This window comes from Somniosus microcephalus, chromosome 7, assembly GCF_052327205.1.
Source record: "Somniosus microcephalus isolate GS21.2 chromosome 7, FLI_Smic_1.0, whole genome shotgun sequence".
NCBI classification, from domain to species: domain Eukaryota; kingdom Metazoa; phylum Chordata; class Chondrichthyes; order Squaliformes; family Somniosidae; genus Somniosus; species Somniosus microcephalus.
Genome location: NC_140993.1, coordinates 8,894,395 through 8,914,514, shown reverse-complemented (window position 1 = coordinate 8,914,514; position 20,120 = coordinate 8,894,395). Strand labels below are relative to the sequence as shown.

Sequence of the window (20,120 nt, the reverse complement as noted above, 5' to 3'; positions counted from 1 at the left end):
GTAACCTCCTCCAGCCCTACACCCCTCGCCCCTCCCTATCTCTGTAACCTCCTCCAGCCCTACACCCCTCGCCCCTCCCTATCTCTGTAACCTCCTCCAGCCCTACAACCAAAAAAAAATAAATAAAAAAAATTAAAAAAAAAAATAAAAAAAAAAAATAAAAAAAAAAAAAATAAAAAATAAAAAAATCTTCCCTCTTAATTTTTTTGGCTCGCGTGGTCCCTTTAACGGGCTGCACGGGCCATTCAAAATTCCGCGCATGCGCACTTTTTCCATTTAAAAGCCGGCTTGCCGGCTGCTCGGGACCTGCAGAGCGCTGCGCGGCTGCTTAAAGGGGACGTTGCCTACAACCCCCCGAGATCTCTGCGCTCCTCCAATTCTGGCCTCTTGAGCCTCTCTGGTTTCTATGCTCCACCATTGGTGGCCGTGCCTTCAGCTGCCTGGGCCCCAAGCTCTGGAATTCCCTCCCTAAACCTCTCCGCCTCTCTTCCTCTCTCTGCTCCTTTAAGACGCTCCTTAAAACCTGCCTCTTTGGCCAAGCTTTTGGTCACCTGCCCTAATTTCTCCTTCTGTGACTCGATGTCAAATGTTGTTCGAAAGCGTTCCTGTGAAACGCCTTGGGACATTTTACTACGTTATAGGCGCTATATGAATACAAGTTGTTGTTGTTGTTGCTCTGTATCCTGGGGAATGGTTACCGAGCCTGAGCCATCACCTGAGAAGGAGGGAAATGGTTAAATCTGACGGCGAATATTAATTCATACTGAAAATAATTAACAAAAGGAGGCAAAAGTTTATGTTTCAAAGTGTGAATAATGCCAAGAATTAAAAATAAATTGAATGATTGGGTTCTCTCCCTGTGATTGGTCTGAACTCCGCCCCCTGAGCCTCAGTGGCTGGTTTTGGCTCCGCCCCCTAAATCTCATTGGTGGGCTGACTCATGTGATAGGAATGTGGGTGGGGTCTGGTGCTCTATAAGGGGTGAGGTGGGGCCATTGTCTTGTGTATGTGCAGTTTGGGATCAGGAGTTGGATTGCATTCTCTGTCAGAAGGTAGAGGGCGACTGGCTTTCATTTGGTGACTAGTTGGTCTGAAATGTGTTGTGTGTTCTTGTGTCCCTATTAATTGGTTTTTCCTTTTGCTGTTTCAGTCACTTCCCACAGATTCTAAGCCATGGCAGATGATGAGATTGCAGCTCTGGTGGTGGACAATGGCTCTGGGATGTGTAAGGCTGGGTTTGCGGGGGATGATGCCCCCAGGGCTGTGTTCCCCTCCATCGTGGGGCGGCCCCGTCACCAGGTGAGTCCTTCAGTGAAAAGTGTTGACCTGTTTAGTGTACGGAGAGAGGGAAATGACCTGGTTCTGGAGCAACTCCTTCCCTCAAAAGATTTGGATGCAGGCTTTGTTAAACTGCTTGCTTGAAGGGCTGGGATTGATCTCTCCTGTCTGGAGCTGTTCTGATGAGCCTTCTGCCAGAATGAAGCCTGCTCCCTGGGGTGGGGTGGGAGGGAGTGTGGTGGTGGGGGGAGAGAAGTGAGTGCTGTTAGGTCCGTGTATCTTTAATGTTGTGTCCTTCAATAATCGGACAACAGACTGCAGGGAACGATTCAACAGGTGTTTACTGAATGAGGGTTACTCTAGAACCAATAATACAGATCACTACTCAGGGTTTATATACAAGTGTGGTCACTGCTGGTACTACAGTATACAGGAGCTGTAAGTAGTAGTTCTCTCCCTTAAGGTGTGTGTGTGTATATATATACATTACAATTCCTCCCCTTTTTTAGATTAACAGTACCATAATACTCATTTTAACAATTAACATTTTTAATATACAATGTTATATGAAAATAGTCCATTCATATATTCAGTCTCTGGGGAGGTTTCCTGATTCTTTCTGGATAACGCCTTTCCTGAGTGTCTCGCTCTTGGTGTGGAGGCGATTCTGGCACCCTGTCATCAGTTGATTCATCAGCTTCCAGTGCTATTGTTTTTGAGGTAGATGCGACCTGTACGTCGGGTTCCTCACCAGGTACGTATGACCGAGACATGGGGTTGACTCGATCCTGTGACTCTAGGATCTGGTCAGCATAGCATCTCGCAATGTTCTCCCCAACATCCACTGTGTACATTAGTGGCCCCTGCCGTGTGCATATCGTTCCTGGTTGCCATTTCTCTGTTCGGTAGTCGCGGGCCAAGACTGGTTGCCCTACATTGAAGCTCCTTGTCGGCTTCTCATTGATGTGCTGGAATTGCTTACTCTCAACATCTCTTCGTACATTTGGTCTGAGCAAATCCAGACGAGATCTCAACCTTCGGTTAAAGAACATCATGGCCGGGGCCTGGTTGGTGACTGCATGTGTCGCATTTCTGTAGGCTAACAGGAAATTGTCCACCTTATGCTGCAGTGGAATGTCGTCATCGCACATGGCCTTTACTGCTTTTTTTAAAGGTTTGTACGAACCTCTCAGCCAATCCATTTGTGGCTGGATGATACGGGGTGGATGTGTAATGCCGTACCCCATTCCTTTTCATAAATCTTCGAAACTTTTCGGACACAAACTGTGGTCCGTTATCGGAGCAAATCTGCTCTGGCAAGCCGTTCCTGGCAAAAATGGTCCGTAGGACTGCAATGGTTTTCTCCGTGGTGGTGGACATTTTGATCACCTCAGGCCATTTCGAGTGCGCATCCATGGCTATTAAAAACATTGAGTCCATGAATGGACCAGCAAAATCAATATGCACCCATTGCCATGGAGATGAGGGCCACGCCCATGGGTGTAGAGGGGCATGTGGTGGTGCATTTTGGACCTTCTGGCATCCTGAGCAACTCTTTGTCAGGTCCTCGATTTGCTGATTATCCCCGGCCACCACACAAGCCCTAGCAAGGCTTTTCATTTTCACTCCTCCCAGATGGCCTTCGTGAAGCTCATTGAGCACTCTCTCCCTTAACTTGGGTGGAATTACCACTCGGGATCCACACATCAAGGTCCCCTGGCACACTGACAGCTGTTCTCTCCTTGACGAGAATGCTGGCAACAGTGAGTCGCCATGTGCTGGCCATCCCTTCACCGTCAAATCATATACCCGAGACAGCGTCAGGTCATTTCGGGTCTCCTTCTCTATACCAGCGTTAGTTACTGGCAAGCATTCAATTAGAGTCGAATGAAATATTTCGACAGGATCCACTGCTGGTGCTTCCTCCGCAGTAGGCAGTGGCAGGCGTGATAGCCCATCAGCGTTTCCATGCTGTTTCGTGCCCTTGTACTCGATTTCATATTGGTGCGCCCCTAGAAAAAGGGACCATCTTTGTAGCCGTAGCGCCGTCATCACCGGAACGCCCTTCTTTGGATTAAAGATGGAGACAAGTGGTTGGTCAGTCAGTCAGCAAGGTGAACTTCTGCCCGTGCAGGTAGTGATTTAACTTTTTCACTCCCCACACTAGGCTGAGGGCCTCCCTGTCAATCTGGGCGTAGTTACGCTCGGCTGAAGTTAGTGACCGAGATGCAAAGGCTACTGGCCTCTCCGAGCCGTCCGGTAATTTGTGCGACCGCACCGCTCCAATGCCATAGGGTGATGCATCACACGCCAACCGAATTGGTAGTGCTGGGTTGAAATGAGCCAACACCTCTCTGTGATCAATGCTTTGCTCTTCTGGAAAGCTCGTCTACATTCATCACTCCACTTCCATGGCACCCCAGTTTGCAGTAGGGTGTTCAGTGGGTGTAGTATTGTAGACAAATTTGGCAAGAACTTATGGTAGTAGTTTACCAGCCTGAGGAACGACCTCAGTTGTGACCCATTTTCTGGTGCTGGAGCCTTGACTACTGCCTCAATCTTCTCTGGGGACTTGTGTAACCCCTCTTTATCGATAACGTGGCCACAATTCAAGATCTGTTTTCTAAAAAACTCACATTTGGGGCGGTTAGCTCGGAGCCCATATTCCTGCAATCTAGTGAGCACCTGCTCCAGGTTGGCAAGGTGATCACTGTCATTTTTGCCCGTGACCAGGATGTCATCCAAATAACACTGGGTCCCTGGGATCCCTTGCAGGACTTGTTCCATTGCCCTCTACCAAATAGTTGGAGCTGATGCTACCCCGAATACCAGCCGGTTGTATTGCTGGAGACCTTTATGGGTGTTGATTGTGAGGTATTTTTTTGATGCTTCTTCTACCTCCATTTGCAGATACGCCTGGGCCAGATCAATCTTAGCGAAGCGTTTCCCTCCAGATAGCGAGGCGAAAATATCTTCAATCTGCGGAAGTGGATTTTGTACGGTGTGAAGGACCGGGTTCACTGTTACCATAAAGTCCCCACGGATGCGAACCTTCCTTGGTTCCCCAGGCGTGCTGCTCAACGACTTTTTCATCACGGGGACGATGGGTGTAGCCCACTCGCTCCAGTCTACCTTGGACAGTACACCTGAACGTTCCAGACTCTCCAGCTCTGCTTCGATGGCTGGGCAGATCGCATAAGGTACCGGTCTGGCCTTAAAAGTTTGGGGCTTGATTTTTCTTCAATTTTAATCATCGCTGTTATGCCTTTGTGTTCCGAGTCCTTGCTGGGACACTTCTTTCGTGTCAGTTAGGATCTTTGACAGTCGCCCAAGTGTGACGTCATCATCCTTTTTGTCAGCCACAGTCAGTGCCTGTATGGAATGCCAATCTAGCTGTATCTTCCGGATCCATTCACATCCTAGTAGTGGTGGTCCTCCATCTGGCAATACATATAGGTCCATTTTTGGTGTTTCCTTGCCGTTATATATAACGTTCACCCTTATTTTTCCTTTGGGGTAGACTTTTTGCCCCGTGTACGTCTTCAAGACAATCTTTGTATCTCTCAAGGGTATATGTGAGAATAGCTGCTTGTAGTCCCTTCAGTTTATGACTGTTAGGGCTGATCCTGTGTCCAATTCCATTTTCACTTGGACTCCTGCTATCTTGAGCGTGATCCTCCATTTTGATCACATTATGTAGTTTGTCAACCCAGCTCCTTGCTTCCAGAGTCTGTATCACTCTTCTGTTCGTCTGAACTACTCTCCATCACCTTATGTACCTTCTTGTACTTCTTCTTCTGTGGAGGTTTCTTGCTGCTGGTTTTCTTTCCCGACCTGCAGACACTTGCTGTGTCCTACTTTTCCACACTGTCTGCACACTTTGTCCTTGAACCAGCAATCATTATGGTCGTGTGTTCTGCCGCAGCGCTAGCACTTCACTGTTCCGTACGACATTTCATTTGTGCCATATTCTTGCGGTCTCCGTTGTATCTCTGCAGCGCCCCGTGCTGCTGCTTCATGTGATACGCTGGACAAGGCTTTCAGCATTGCAGTAAGATCCTTTTCTGATAGAAGCAGTTTCTGGGTTCCTTCACTTTGAAGCCCACACACAAACTTGTCCCTTAAAGTATCTGCTAGTCCCGTTCCAAACTGGCAGTGTTTCGATAGCTTGCGCAGTTCTGTTAAATACTCAGCATTACTTTCATCTTTATGCTGGTTCCTTTTGTGAAACTTAAATCTTTTTGCTATCAGCAGCGGTGTGAGGTTTAAGTGGTCATGTAGGATTGACTGTTTTCAAAATCCTTTTCTACTGGGGTTACTAGGTTTTGTAGTAAACCATATGTTTTGGCACCCATTGAATTCAACAATACCAGCGCTTGTCATCTGGCACTTCATTCACCTTGCAGTATACTTCTATGCGTTCGACATATGTTGTCCAATCTTTGACTTCATTGTCGAACGCTGTGATACTGCCACTCTTCGGCATTTTTGGGTGTGGTTAGGCTGGCTTAAAATGGCATCTCCCGTGCTTTCCTTTCCTTCCCCGCTGCGGCTTATAATGGCGTCTCCTGCACTGCTGCCAACGCCGCTCTTGGCGGTCCTCGTGGCAAATGGTGACGCCCTGTGGGTTTCGTGCGTGGCTGCCAACGCCGCTCTCTGCGGTCCTCGTGGCAATAGCAGCACCTCGCATTTTCCTGTGCGCCTCCCCCGTTGATGCCGCTCAGTCCTGAACACCGGCTGCGCTCTGCTCTTTTTTTTTTTTTTAATGCTTTATTGGCATGAAAGTTTACAGGGAACCATATTGCCAAAGCTTTCATAACAACAAAGTACAGTTTTCCAACATTCTGTAGGTGTCAAACAATTTTGACCTTCGTTGGGTACATACAATATTAGTTTAAACAATATTAATTTAAAGTTGTTGAACATCGTTGGGTACATTCAGTATTAATTTTAAACAGTCCTCAGGTTGTGACATGTTACATATTTGGCACCAAGGTATGGTCTGTCTCCTTCTCCCAGGACTAATCTTAATTTTGACAGTCATCCAATTCTTTGAAACCTGGGGTTGTTTGGCTGAGCTTGTCAAATAATCTGTTTCTTGTCGTGTTGAATTTTTTGCATTTTAGGAGGAAATGCATCTCTGTCTCAACCTCGCTGGCCGGACATTGATCACATATATTCTATTCTCTCTAGGCTGCCAGGATTTCTTGTATCTTCCTTTTTCAATTGCCAGTTGGTGGTCGCTTAGTCTGTACCTGGTGAGGGTCTGTCTCTGTTTTGTGTCTGATGGTCAAGAGATAGTCTGCCAGTTTATATTCTCTTTTTAGGGCCCAGTAACATTCTAATCTGCTTTGGCTTTTGGTTATTATGTTCCAGGTAGGTTTCTTTGCATTGTTTAATGATTTGGTTCACTCGGATTGGTGTTTGGATGGCAGTGTTGGTCTGGGACTGGTCAGGGTCCAGCTGAGTAGGAGTACTTAGTTTCAGTAGCAGCTGACTCAGGGGACTCTTTTCTGGGTTTAGCTCTTGGGTCTGGAAGGCTTTAAAATGAAGGGTGTCTGGGGAGCTAGATTTGAGGTGATTTAGGAAGTTTAGTGCTCGTTTGTGGATGTTTATTATCAGTGGGTATCTGCCTAGTTCGGCTCTGCATGCATTTGTTGGTGTTTTCCTTTGGGTGCGAAGAATGCTTTGGCAAAATTCTGCATGTAGGGCTTCTATTGTGTGTTTTTCCCATTTAGTGTAGCTATGGTGATTGAGCGGGCCCCATACTTCACTACCGTACAGCACAATGGGCAGGATTACGTTGTCAAATATTTTGAGCCAGATTTTGATTGGGATTTGGATGTTGTAGAATTTTCTTTTTATTGCATATAGGGCTCTTTGGGCTTTTTCTTTGTGCATTCACTGCTATGCTGAAGCTCCCTGATGCTGTAATGGTTAGACCAAGGTAAGTGTAGCTCATAGTGTGTCCTATGATGGTATCAGAGTAAACTGGTATTTGTTTTCCTGGCACCTGGGCCTTTTTTGAAAAATCATGATGTTGGTTTTCTTTAGATTTACTGTTAGGGCCCAATTTTAGCAGTATTTGTCGAGTAGGTCTAGTTGTTGCTGTAATCCCTGTTCTGTGGCAGACAGCAGAACCAGGTCGTCCGCATAGAACAGGGATTTCACTTCTCCATCCAGGAGACAGAGACCCGGTGACTCGCTTTTCTCCAGCATGTCTGCTAATTCATTTATGTATATGTTGAACAGGGTCCGGCTCAAATTGCAGCCCTGCCGGACGCCTCTTCTCTGGGTGAAGAAATTGGTGCGTTTGTCTCCAATTTTGACACTGCATTTATTTTTCAGATACATCGATTTAATAAGGTCATAGACTTTGCCCCCTATTCCACACTGAAGAAGTTTGTAATAGAGCCCTTCGTGCCAAATAGAGTCAAAAGCTTTCTTGAAGTCAATGAAACAAGTGAATATTTTCCCATTTTTTGTTTGGTGTATATGTTTTTCAATGAGTGTGAAGGGTATAGATATGGTCAGTGGTGTGGTGTTTTGGAAGAAAGCCTATTTGATTTTTTTCTAAGGATATTATGTTTGTTAAGAAAATCCAGTAATCTACTATTTAGAATACTGCAGAATAACTTCCCTAGACAACTGTTGACTCAGATGCTGCGGTAGTTATTTGGGTCTGATTTTGTTTCCACTTTTATATATGGGAGAGATGAGTCCTTGGCACCAGATATCGGGAAAACAGCCTGAACGTAATATGATGTTGAATAATTTGAGTACCGCACCCTGCATCTCCATAGTGCTGAACTTGAGCATTTCATTTTTGATGTTGTCTGGACCACAGGCTTTCTTTAGGTGGAGAGATTTTGTTTTTGTGGCTAGTTCTTTCCATGTGATTGGGGAGTCTAGAGGGTTTTGGTTGTCTTTAATTGTTGCTTCTAATGTGTGGTGTTTTTCTGTGATATGATGTTGACTTGGGTTTGTTTCGTTTATTGGGATGTCTTTGTAGAAGTTTTCAAAATGTGTTCTCCAGATGTCGCCATCTTGGATTGGTAATGCTTGCAATTGTGTTGTACTCAGGTTATTCCACATATCCCAGAATTGATTTGGATTAATGGAGTTTTCAATTTCTTCGAGTATTTTGTGGGTATAATTTTGTTTTTTTTTCCTAATGGTGTGTTTATCTTTTGAGGGTCTCATTGTATCTAATACGTAGGTCTGGATTGTTTGGCGATGCTTTTGGTTTGATATTTTTCTCAGGTCTTTTCTGGCATTTTTGCCTTCGTGGTCAAACCATTTCTCATTTTTATTGTCTTTTGTAACGTTTCCTCTTCTGTTTCACAAGGTCGGCTTTTACAGCTGCCTCATGGAAGATCATATTTATATCATCTATGGCCATGTTTACACCATCTCTGGTGATCTCATAGATTTTCTTTAAATTTTGATATTTAACTTGAGATCAGGTGAATTTAGTGCTGTGATGAATTTATCTCCACTGTCTGGGGCCCATCTGTATGTCTGGTTTATTTTATGGAGCTTACTGGGTTCCTTTTTTGTGTCTGTAGTTTGGGCAGAAAGTTTAAGGTACACATATTTGGTTATGGTCTGAGGGGGGATTGCTGCCTGACAGTGGCTCTCGCTCTCGCTTGCTGTGCCGCTTGGTCGGGCTCTAGGCCGCCGCTGTCCGGGAAGGGTCTGCGCAGCACAGACACGAGGGGCCGAATGGCCTCCTTCTGTGCTGTGAATTTCTGTTTCCAGGATGATATTCTGGTCTTGCTGTGGCAGGGATTTGATTGAACCTTGCTGCAATGTAAGAGTTTTTTTTTAAAGGTTGTATGATGAGAAAGGAACCAAGTTGGCCCACTGCTGTGTCAATAGATGCCACGATAGCAAAAACTGGCTGTTTCACGATGACATGGCTGCAGCAAAGCTGGCTGGTGGCCAGGGTGTCTGAATCACCTCGGACCCCCTGCGCCCCCCCCCCCCCCCCCCCTCCAGGTTTCCATCCCTGACCCCCTCTGCAATGTTTAGATGCTGACCCTTTCTGCTCTGCTGTTGTGCTCCTTGTTCCAACCTCCCTGCCCCTGGACTCATCCCAGAAAGACCAGAGGTGCCATCGCTGTGTACCTCTGCCATTGACGCTGCTCCCTCACCGCTGCCACGTTTCAACTAAATCCTATTGCTTTCAGTTATTCCCAGGATCTGGGCGTCGCTGGTAATACTGTCATTTATTGGCCATCCCTAGTTGTGTCACGAGTCAGACTGGGTAAGGGCGGCTGGTTTCATTCCCTAAAGATGGGTTCGGATTGTCATTCAGAACCCAACAGCTTCCTGGGGTGGATGGGAAGTAGAAAGAGGATTTTCTCTTTTGGCAGTGCTCAATGTGGAGACAATCGGTCTGGTTGTACATGAAAACTTGTTTGTTTTTTATTAAAAAACAGTCTCTGGTGCTTTAATCTCAGGTGATGTGGTTGGCACTCGTGTGTTTGGCATTGAATCTCTCTGCACAGAAGGGGGCCCATCGTGCCTGTGCTGGCTTGTTGCTTTTTTGTTTATGCTCTATTTAGTGTGTCCACCTTGTGTAACATTGAATTGTGGAGATACAATGGCTGGTTTGATCACTGCTTGAGGTATTGGAGTTACAATGAAAACTGCCCCTGTGCTCGAGGGGAAATTGAGTTGAGCCTCCAGCGACATCCTGTTGGTGGGCATTGTTCAAGAGCTGGGTTGGGCCGTGGTTAAGTATTTTGTCACTCGCTGTGGGAACTTCACGTGGGTGAAGTAGGGTGCTATACCCACCCATGGAACTCTGTATAGAAAAGACTTGCATTTATATAGTGCCTTTCATGGCCTCCCGCTGTCTCAAATGCTTGTGGTATTTGGTTGGGGGAAGTGTTTGGATGAGACCTTTTATCACCTCTCCCCATATCCTAGAATACTTTGCACCTTGACGTCAAGGCCAACACAGCAGCCATTTTGTACAGAGCAAGATCTCACAAATCAGTGTGATGAATGATGGTTCACTTTTTTTAACCTCTATATTGGCGAGGTGGAAGATTGAACCTCGACAGCCGAGAATCTTTCCCTCCCCCCCCCCCCCCCCCCTTCGGTCCCACAAATGGGCAATGAATGCTGGCCTTGCCAGCGACTCCTACAGCCTGACCATGAAGAAGTGTCTCTTGCTTTGTGTGTGGGGAGTGGCTTAATTCTCAATCCCTGTATTTTAACCCATCAGACCATTCAAGGCTGGAGACAATAAACTTGCTTGTCATCTCCTTAAGCCTCACCCCGCCCAGTGCCTCGATCACTCTGATCTTGCAGTAAGCTCCGCAGAAGAGCATCGCAGTTCCTGTTGCAATGGAATTTGAGCCAACACCCAGATCTGGGCTTGCACCATCCACAGTGAGGGAGGAAAACTTCAATCCTCCTAATCTGGTTGCCATAGGGATCCTGATGTTCATAGAATCGTAGAATGATACAGCACAGAAGGAGGCCGGCTCTTTGGCTCAGCTTTTCAATTAATCTCTCCTCTGCTCTTTCCCCATAGCCCAACAAATTTTTTTTCTCCTTGTATTTATCCAATTCCACTTTTTGAAAGTTACTATCGCATCTGCGTCCACTGCCCTTTCAGGCAGCGCATTCCAGATCAAACGCGTGCATTTATATAACTTAAAAATAAAAAAATTGGCTGAGGGGTCAATGACCAGAGGGCACAGAAGGTCATTGGCAGAACCAGCGGTGATTTGAGAGAAAAACCTTGTGGAAGGGATGGTGGCTACAGATTCAATAGTAGTGACCTCCTCCTGTGCTGGACTATTCTATTTTTCTGAGTAAAGCTCCTCTAACTCCTGATGGCATGTTTCATCTTTTGCTTTATTCCCCATTCTAGGGCGTGATGGTGGGAATGGGTCAGAAGGACAGTTATGTTGGTGATGAAGCCCAGAGCAAGAGGGGGATTCTGACCCTGAAGTACCCCATCGAGCATGGGATTGTGACCAACTGGGATGACATGGAGAAGATCTGGCACCACACCTTCTACAATGAACTGCGAGTGGCCCCAGAGGAGCACCCTGTTCTCCTCACAGAGGCACCTCTCAACCCCAAAGCCAACCGGGAGAAGATGACCCAGATCATGTTTGAGACCTTCAACACGCCAGCCATGTATGTTGCCATTCAAGCTGTGCTGTCCTTGTACGCCTCTGGCCGCACAACTGGCATTGTGCTAGATTCTGGTGATGGTGTGTCCCACACTGTGCCAATCTATGAAGGGTACGCCTTGCCTCATGCCATCCTGCGACTAGATCTGGCTGGCCGGGATCTCACTGACTACTTGATGAAGATCCTGACTGAGCGTGGGTACTCCTTCACCACCACAGCTGAGCGGGAGATCGTGCGTGACATCAAGGAGAAACTTTCCTATGTGGCCTTAGATTTTGAATCTGAGATGCAGACGGCTAGCTCTTCCTCATCCTTAGAGAAAAGTTACGAGCTCCCTGATGGCCAAGTCATCACCATCGGCAATGAGCGTTTCAGGTGCCCAGAAACCCTCTTCCAACCCTCCTTCATTGGGATGGAATCTTGTGGGCTCCATGAGACCTGTTTCAACAGCATCATGAAATGTGATGTAGACATCAGGAAGGATCTGTATGCTAACACTGTCTTGTCTGGTGGTTCCACCATGTTCCCAGGTATCGCTGATCGGATGCAGAAGGAAATCACAGCCTTGGCTCCGAGCACAATGAAGATTAAGATCATTGCTCCGCCCGAGAGGAAGTATTCAGTGTGGATCGGAGGATCCATCTTGGCTTCTCTCTCCACCTTCCAGCAAATGTGGATCAGTAAGCAGGAGTACGATGAGTCTGGGCCCTCCATAGTCCATCGCAAGTGCTTCTAATGTGCTGTAGGGCTCCGAACTGAGTTGGGCTTGACTAATTAATTTATACCTGAAATGTCACCTTAATTTCTCAGCAGATGCTGCCTGAATGGCTGATAACATTTTTGTTTTGGGCCTTTGCCTGCGATTGATATCAGTTTTGACTTTCTTATGGTCTCCAATGTTGGCTTTGGTACAAGAAGAGTTGAAGAATGGAATTCTTTACTTTGACCCTAGAATGTTTTATTGGGAGGTAGTCCTGAGGTTCCTGGGAGAAATGTTCAGGTTTTACACCCCCCCCCCCCCCCCCCCCCCTTCTATCCTGGTAAATTGAAAAACGACCAAGGTCCATCTAGTTTGCCCTCAACCATCCTGGTAGTCTTGATGATGGGAGTTGGAGAAAAGTTCAAGGTTTGAATTCTGCAGATCCCATTGGGTTTGTGGCCTTGAGGTCCCAAATCTCCCCTTGAGCAGGTCCAGTTCCTGGATGGTTTCCAGTCTGAACCTTTGCTACAGTAATCTTCTATGTACTTGAGTATCTTGCTTTTTGTGAGGCTTCATATTGAATGTCTATCCCTTCTGAGAAGTTGCTGGTGTGATGGTAGTAGCTTGTGATGGGAGATTGGGGCTTTTAACTGGTTATTGATGGTTTATGGGGAATGGTGAGAAGGTTTATCTCCTGAACTGTTTGCTCCAAACCTCAGAGGTTCCTTGGTATTAATAACTTCTGTTGTAAACAATGTCTTGTATTTTTCCACCTGCCCAGTTATTGCACAACATTCTGGAACTGTGAATAAAATGTATTTGGACAGTCATTTGTGTATAACTGCCAATCAATGAATGAATGCTGAGAGTGCATGACCCTTTTCCATAAGAACATAATAGGAGTCGGCCAATCGGCCCTAGCGCCTGCTCCGCCATTCAATAAGACCATGGCTGATCCAATCTTGCCCTCAACTCCCCTTTCCCGCTGTCTCCCCGTACCCCTCGACTCCCTTGTATTTCAAATGTCTGTCAATCTCCGCCTTGAATATATTCACTGACTCTGCCTCCACAGCTCTCTGGGGAAGAGAATTCCAAAGGTTCATGACCCTCTGAAAAATTCCTCCTCCTCTGTCTTAAATGGGTGACCCCTTATTCTGAAACTATGCCCCCCTAGTTCTGGATACCCCCATGAGGGGAAACCATTTTCTCTGCAGCTACCTGGTTGAGTCCCCTTAGTATCTTATGTTTCAATAAGATCACCTCTCATTCTTCACTCCAATGAGTATAGGCTCAACCTTTCCTCAAGACAGCCCTTCCATCCCAGGAATCAACCTAGTGAACCTTCTCTGAACTGCCTCCAATTTCTTCCTCAAATATGGAGACAAAACTGTACGCAGTACTCCAGGTGTGGTCTCGCCAAAGCCCTGTACAATTGTAACAGGACTTCCCTACTTTTATACACCATCCCCCTTGCAATAAAGGCCAATATTCAATTAGCCTTCCTAATTACTTGCTGTACCTGCATGCTAACTTTGTGTTTTATGTATTAGGACCCCAGATCCCTCTGTACTGCAGCATTTTTTAGTGTCACTCCATTTAAATAATTTTGCTTTTTCATTCTTCCTTCCAAGTGGATAACCTTATTTTCCCACATTATACTCCATCTGCCAAATTTTTGCCCCCTCACTTAGCCTGTCTATATCCCTTTGCAGATTCTGTGTCCTCCTTAACTTGCTAAACCCACCTATCTTTGTATCATCAGCAAATTTGGCTACATTACACTCGGTCCCTTCATCCAAGTCATTAATATAGATTGTAAATAGTTGAGGCCCCAGCACTGATCCCTGTGGCACCCCACTAGTAACTGGTTGCCAACTGGAAAATGACCCATTCATCCTGCCTTTGTTAGTTAACCAATCCCCTATCCATGCCAAAATATTATCCCCAACCCCAGGAGCGCTTATCTTCTGCATTAACCTTTCGTGCGGCACCTTCTCGAATGCCTTCTGGAAATCCAAATACACTACATCTACTGGTTCCCCTTTATCCACCCTGCTTGTTACATTCTCAAAGAACTCTAGCAAATTTGTCAAACACTATTTCCCTTTCATAAACCATGTTGACTTTGCTTGATTGTCTTATGATTTTCTAAACTTCCTGCTATTACCTCCTTAATGATGGACTCCCAATGGCAGATGTTAGGCTAACTGGCCTATAGTTTCCTGCTTTCTGTCTCCTTTCTTGAATAGGGGAGTTACATTTACAGTTCTCCAATCTGCTGGGACCTCTCCAGAATCCAGGGAATTTTGGTAGATTACAACCAACGTATCCACTATCTCTGCAGCCACTTTTAAGACCATAGAACCTTACAGCACAGAAGGAGGCCATTCAGCCCATCGTGCCTGTGCCGGGTCTTTGCAAGAGCTCTCCAATTAGTCCCACTCTTTCCCCATAGCCCTGCAAATTTCTCTTTTTTTTTTTTTTCAAGTATTTATCCAATTCCCTTTTTTGAAAGTTGTTATTGAATCTGCTCCAGCGGCGCTCCCTCAGTACTGCCCCTCCGACAGTGCGGCGCTCTTTCAGTACCGCCCCTCTGATGCAGATTTTGTGCTCAAATGCTGGAAAGAACCGATAACTATCTGACTAGGTTAGAAGTACAAACTGAGCTAAGCTGACACTTGGCAGGACAGAGAGCGGGTACATATAGGTCAGGGGTCAGAGAGCGGGTATATACAGGTCATGGGTCAGAGAGCGGGTACATACAGGTCAGGGGCCAGAGAGCAGGTACATACAGGTCAGAGTAGGTACACACAGGTCATGGGGAAGAGATCAGGTCCACACAGAACAACTTCTTCCATTTCTATAGCAACTTTAACTTGAGACGCTTCACAGGAGTGTTGTCCAACAATTTGACACCGAGCCACATGAGATATTAGGACAGGTGACCCAAAGCTTGGTCAAAGAGGTAGGTTTTAAGGAGCGTCTTAAAAGAGGAGAGCTGGAGAGGTTTGGGGAGGGAATTCCAGAGCTTAGGGCCCAAGCAGCTGAAGGCACGGCCACCAATGGTGGAGCGACTAAGATCAGAGGGCTGCACAAGAGGCCAGAATTAGAGCAGAGCCGATATCTCGGTGTTGGGGGGCTGAAGGTGATTAGAGATTGGGAGGGGCGAGGCCAGGGAGGGATTTGAAAATGAGGATGAGAATTTTGAAATCGAGGCATTGTTTCACCAGGAGCCAGGGGTGATGGGTGAACAGAACTTGGTGAGAGTTAGAATGTGGGGAGCAGAGATTTGGTTGAGTTCCAGTTATGGAGGGTGGAGTGCATTAGAATAGTAGTCAAGAGGTAACCAAGGCAACAGGGTTTCAGCAGCAGATGAGCTGAGATTCGGATGGAGTTGTGATACGAAGGTTGAAGTGAGTGTGATAATTACTAGTCCTAGCCCCTTTCGGGCTACCCCAGATCAGGCGTATTCCCCAGACGTTCACTTTCAACTAAAGTTAGAGGTAGCCGAATCCTAAAGACGCTTAATTGGGTCTAAAGGTCCAGACTATCTCTCCCTAAAGGAAAGGAACGACCTGAAGATGTTACCGTCCTCCAGATAGCACTTTTAATAAATTTAGCTAGACTGTAACCTTCCGGATATTATGAGGGTCTGGAAAACTCCCCCAGAATTCTGCAACTCCTCCCCAGAGTGTACAGAGATTGAGTTCACGAGTTTGATACAGAAGTACTATGAGACAATTCTTAAAAAAAATATAGATTTATTAAAGAACCGACATGTAATTACAGTAGGTGTTTCAATCGCGACATTAACAGTTCCAAATACAAAAAGCTTTTACAATCTTATCAGAGATCCTTATTCTTAAATCTTAACTTTGTTACATTTTTACATTTCTTAGTCTTATTCCAGGATATCCACCAAAATCAAATACAAGTACCTTTTTGATCCCCGAGACTCAGAGTTGAAGACTTACAGAGCTTGCCTCTGAAGCCTGAGAATCGCTTTGCCGCTTTACAGCGAATCTGTCTTCCCATTTGAAAGTCCAATTTTTATACTCTTTCTCAGTGGTGTAAGCTAATTATCTCTAGTCATTTTTCTGCTGACCCCTGCTATTTTTAGTTAGTTCAGCTTGTAGCAAGCAGACCTGTGTCTCTACCTTTAGGTGTTCGAAGCTTATCATAAAAACAATGTGATGGCTGGTGCATCTATTTGATGTCATTCTTACGAAGGTCTTCTGTTTGTATCTTTTGCATTTAGAACACTTCAGCTGGTTGCACCATTGTCTTCTTAGTTACCTCAGTTGGTTGCAACACAGACTCGTGTCTCCGTATTTCATTTGATGTTACTTTTACGAAAGCATATGTTTCTTTAATTTTATGTGCCTCTTTCCGAAGTGTTGGTTTAAGACACTTTAACAGGGTATGGTATTGTGTTCTTTCCAAGGCTTCGGATTTTCTGGAACCTCCAACTTCTGCTTCAATAAGGCTATTGATTCAGTGTCAACAACTTATCTTATCTCAATAGGTTGTATGCTGTTCACGGCTTTAGATTGTTGAGGCTTTTAGATTTCCAAGCCCAGTTTCTCATGTTTTAATAAAGTCAGAATATTTCATAGAACGGTGTATTTTTCTGAATATGGCATATTGCTTATTCCTTCACCAGAAGGCGGTCTTGGTGATGGAGAGGATCTGAGGTCGGATGATCATCTCCGGGTCAAATACGACACCAAGGTTGCAAACAGTCTGGTTTAGCCTCACAGTTGGCAGGGAGAGAGATGGAGTCGGTGGCTAGGGAACGGAGTTTGTGGCGAGGACCGAAAACAATGGCTTCGGTTTTCCGAATATTTAGTTGGAGGAAATTTCAGCTCATCCAGAACTGGCTGTTGGACAAGCAGTCTGACAATTTAGAGACAGTGGAGGGGGTCAGAGAAGTGGTAGTGAGGTAGAGCTGGGTGTTGTCAGCGTACATGTGGAAACTGACGCTGTGTTTTCGGATGATGTCGCCAAGGGGCAACATGTAGATGAGAAATAGGAGGGGCCAAGGATAGATCCTTGGGGGACACCAGAGGTAACGATGCGGGAGCAGGGAGAGAAGCCATTGCAGGAGATTCTTTGGCTACGACTGGATAGATAAGAAAGGACACAGGCGAGGACAATCCCCCTCAGCGGGAGGGGAGGAAAGAACATTTTTTTCCTATTTTTTTTTCTCTCTCTCACGGCAGCTGTTGATCAATCTGCCATTGCCGTTTATACCTCATTTCGAGCCATCTTTTGTTTCTTAACTTGTCCCATTACCATCTCCTTTTGCCTCGCACCATCTCTTAATGTCTCTTAATCTCTCCTGCCTTCCACCCTATCACAGACCTTCCCTTTTGTTCTTTCCTCCCCTCCCCCCTCTCCCTGTCCCTACACTTGCTTAAAAACCTGTTACATCTCCAGCTTTTTCCAGTTCTGACGAAGGGTCATCGCCCTGAAATGTTAGCTCTGTTTCTCTCTCCACAGATGCTGCCTGACCTGCTGAGTATTTCCAGCATTTTCTGTTTTTATTTCAGATTTCCAGCATCCGCAGTATTTTGCTTTTGTACTAGGGCACTGGGTGCTTTGCTGGGCAACTTCAGAGGGCAGGTTAAGTAAGAGTCAACCACATTGCTGTGGGTCTGGAGTCACATATCGGCCAGACCGGGTAAGGGCGGAAGATTTCCTTTCCGAAAGGACAATAGTGAAGCAGATGGGTTTTACGACAATCTCACAGCTCCATGGTCACTTTTACTGATTGTCTTTTTTCCCAGTTCTTTTTTGACACTGAATTTGAATTTTCAGACTGCCCAAGGTGGCATTTGAACTCTCATTCAATACACACATAGTGAGGACAGGAGTATTTGGCTGCCGACACTTGCTGTGTAGGATCCGGAGTGCCTCATCGTTGCCTGTACTCGAGCAGCAACCCCAGCTGTCCCATCCTACTCTTGTCGCCCTTCCTGCCCAGCGCGCCCGCGGGGGGGCAAATCTTGCCAATCTCCTCCCCGTCCAACTCACCCCCCCAGTGCTGACCCTGTGGACGCTGGTAATGGGCCAGCCATCACCGACCCTCTCCGCATCTCCCTCCAGAGTGTCCGTTCACTTGCGAACAAGGCCCTTGCCATCCATGAGCTTATCGTGGATGATTGCATCGATATCATGGTCCTGACGGAAACTTGGTTGTAGGGTGATGACCCCTTACCCTTAAATGAAGCCTCCCCACCTGGCTGTACCTTCCACCACTTGCCCCACTCAGACCGCCGTGGTGGCAGTGTGGCTCTCATCACCAAATCACACCTTGGTCTGTCCCCCTACTCCTCCGGCACTTTCTCCTCCTTTGAGCATCTCACCTTATTCCACCCTTCCCACCTCTCATATAAAATTCTCGTTCTCTATTGTTCACCCACCCAAGTACCATTAATACTATCACCGAGATATCTTCACGGTTCTCCTCCCTCAGCTCTGCACCGAACGACTTCTCATCCTCGGTGATTTCAACCTCCAGCTCAATTCATCATGCTCGCCCCTCTGAGTTCACTAGCCTCCTACACTCCCTTAATCTCTCTCTCCATGTGAACTCCCCAACCCATATTCATGGCCACCCCCTCGAACTTGTCACCTCTCGTGGCCCCACTACTCCCATCGTGCCAATCGCAGATAAGGCCATCTCTGAGCACTTCCTCGTATCGCTCTCCACCCACATCCCCCCTCCCCCCCCCAACCCTACTTCCTTCTGTGTCCGCCCCCGGAAAACCTCTCTTCCAACTCACTTAGAACTGCACTTACAAAATCCCAACTGTCCAGCCTTAGGCCCTCCATTCACCACGACATTTCTGCAGCTACCGATCTGCTCAACCACACCCTCACCACCACCTTTGATACCCTAGTCCCTATTAAAACAATTACTCTCTCTCTCACCCTGGCTGTTCCCCCTGGTACGGCCCACATCTTCGCTCCCTTAAGTCCAAGGGATCGCAGACTTGAACGGATATGGCGGACAACTGGTTTAGCCATTTACCGCCAGATCTGGCTGGACCACATAAAGCATTATCGGGCCCTGCTCTCGTTTGCCAAAATTTCCCACTATTCCAGAATCATTGTGGAATGCAAAGATAAGCCCTGGCTCCTATTCTCTACTGCTAACCAGCTTCTTAAACTCCTCTCCCCTGTCTCCTCCACACCCACCTGCAACAAGTGTGAGGAGCTCATGGACCTCTTTGTCTCTAAGATTGAGACCATCCGTTCAGCTGCCTCTGCCACTTCCCTTCCTTCCCCTAGCCCACCGGGCCAAACCTCCTCTAAGGTTCCCCCCTGCCCTAGCCCAGAACTCACATCTTTCTCCAGTTTCTCTCTGATCTCCCCTCATTCCTTCTCTGCGCTCATCTTGTCCATTTGACCCACCTCCTGCTCCCTCGACCCTATTCCCACTAAACTGCTGACCACCCAACTTCCTTTTCTGGCTCCCATGTTAGCTGACATTGTTAACGGTTCTCTCTCCTCAGGTTCTGTCCTCCTCTTTTCAAATCTGCCATCATCACCCCTCTCCTTAAAAAACCTTGACCCCTCCGTCCTTGCAAACTACTGCCCCATCTCCAACCTCCCTTTCCTCTCCAAAGTCCTTGAATGTGTTGTCACCCAAATCCGTGTCCATCTTTCCTGGATCACTGGGCCTGCTTCTGGGAAAGGTGGGACTTGTACAAGTCGGACGGGTTGCACCTGAACCAGAGCGGGACAAATATCCTTGCGGGGAGGTTTGCTAGCACTGTTGGGGGGGGTTTAAACTAACTTGGCAGGGGGATGGGATACAGAGGGGAGCTGAAATAGGGGGGGGATGTGCTGCCAATTATAGAGAAAAAAACAAGTCAGCTTGGTAGACAGGGCAAATATATAAGGGCAAGGCTGGATGGCATCTATTTTAATGCAAGGAGTCTTGCAAATAAGGTGGATGAACTGAAGGTGTTGA

The 20,120-nt window shown here is 46.6% G+C and overlaps 2 protein-coding genes across 3 annotated transcripts in view; one reads left to right on the top strand and one right to left on the bottom strand.

Annotated features, from left to right (window-relative positions):
- The window catches only part of asic1c (acid-sensing (proton-gated) ion channel 1c), a 537,225-nt gene that overhangs the window by 295,413 nt on the left and 221,692 nt on the right, over positions 1 to 20,120 (bottom strand). The gene's annotated exons all lie outside the window — the stretch shown is intronic.
- On the top strand, positions 963 to 12,969 carry LOC147114492 (actin, non-muscle 6.2-like). Its single transcript, XM_085992206.1, has 3 exons — positions 963 to 1,052; positions 1,151 to 1,299; positions 11,171 to 12,969. Exons 2-3 carry the CDS (start codon positions 1,174 to 1,176, stop codon positions 12,173 to 12,175), a joined length of 1,131 nt encoding a protein of 376 aa, XP_085848332.1. The 5' UTR covers positions 963 to 1,052; positions 1,151 to 1,173; the 3' UTR covers positions 12,176 to 12,969.

What these genes read in the sequence shown, in the direction of transcription:
- LOC147114492 (XM_085992206.1), top strand. Translation starts at nt 1,174, where the DNA reads ATGGCAGATGATGAGATTGCAGCTCTGGTGGTGGACAATGGCTCTGGG. An exon ending in TGGGGCGGCCCCGTCACCAG is followed by an intron (nt 1,300 to 11,170) that starts GTGAGTCCTTCA and finishes TCCCCATTCTAG; the next exon opens with GGCGTGATGGTGGGAATGGG.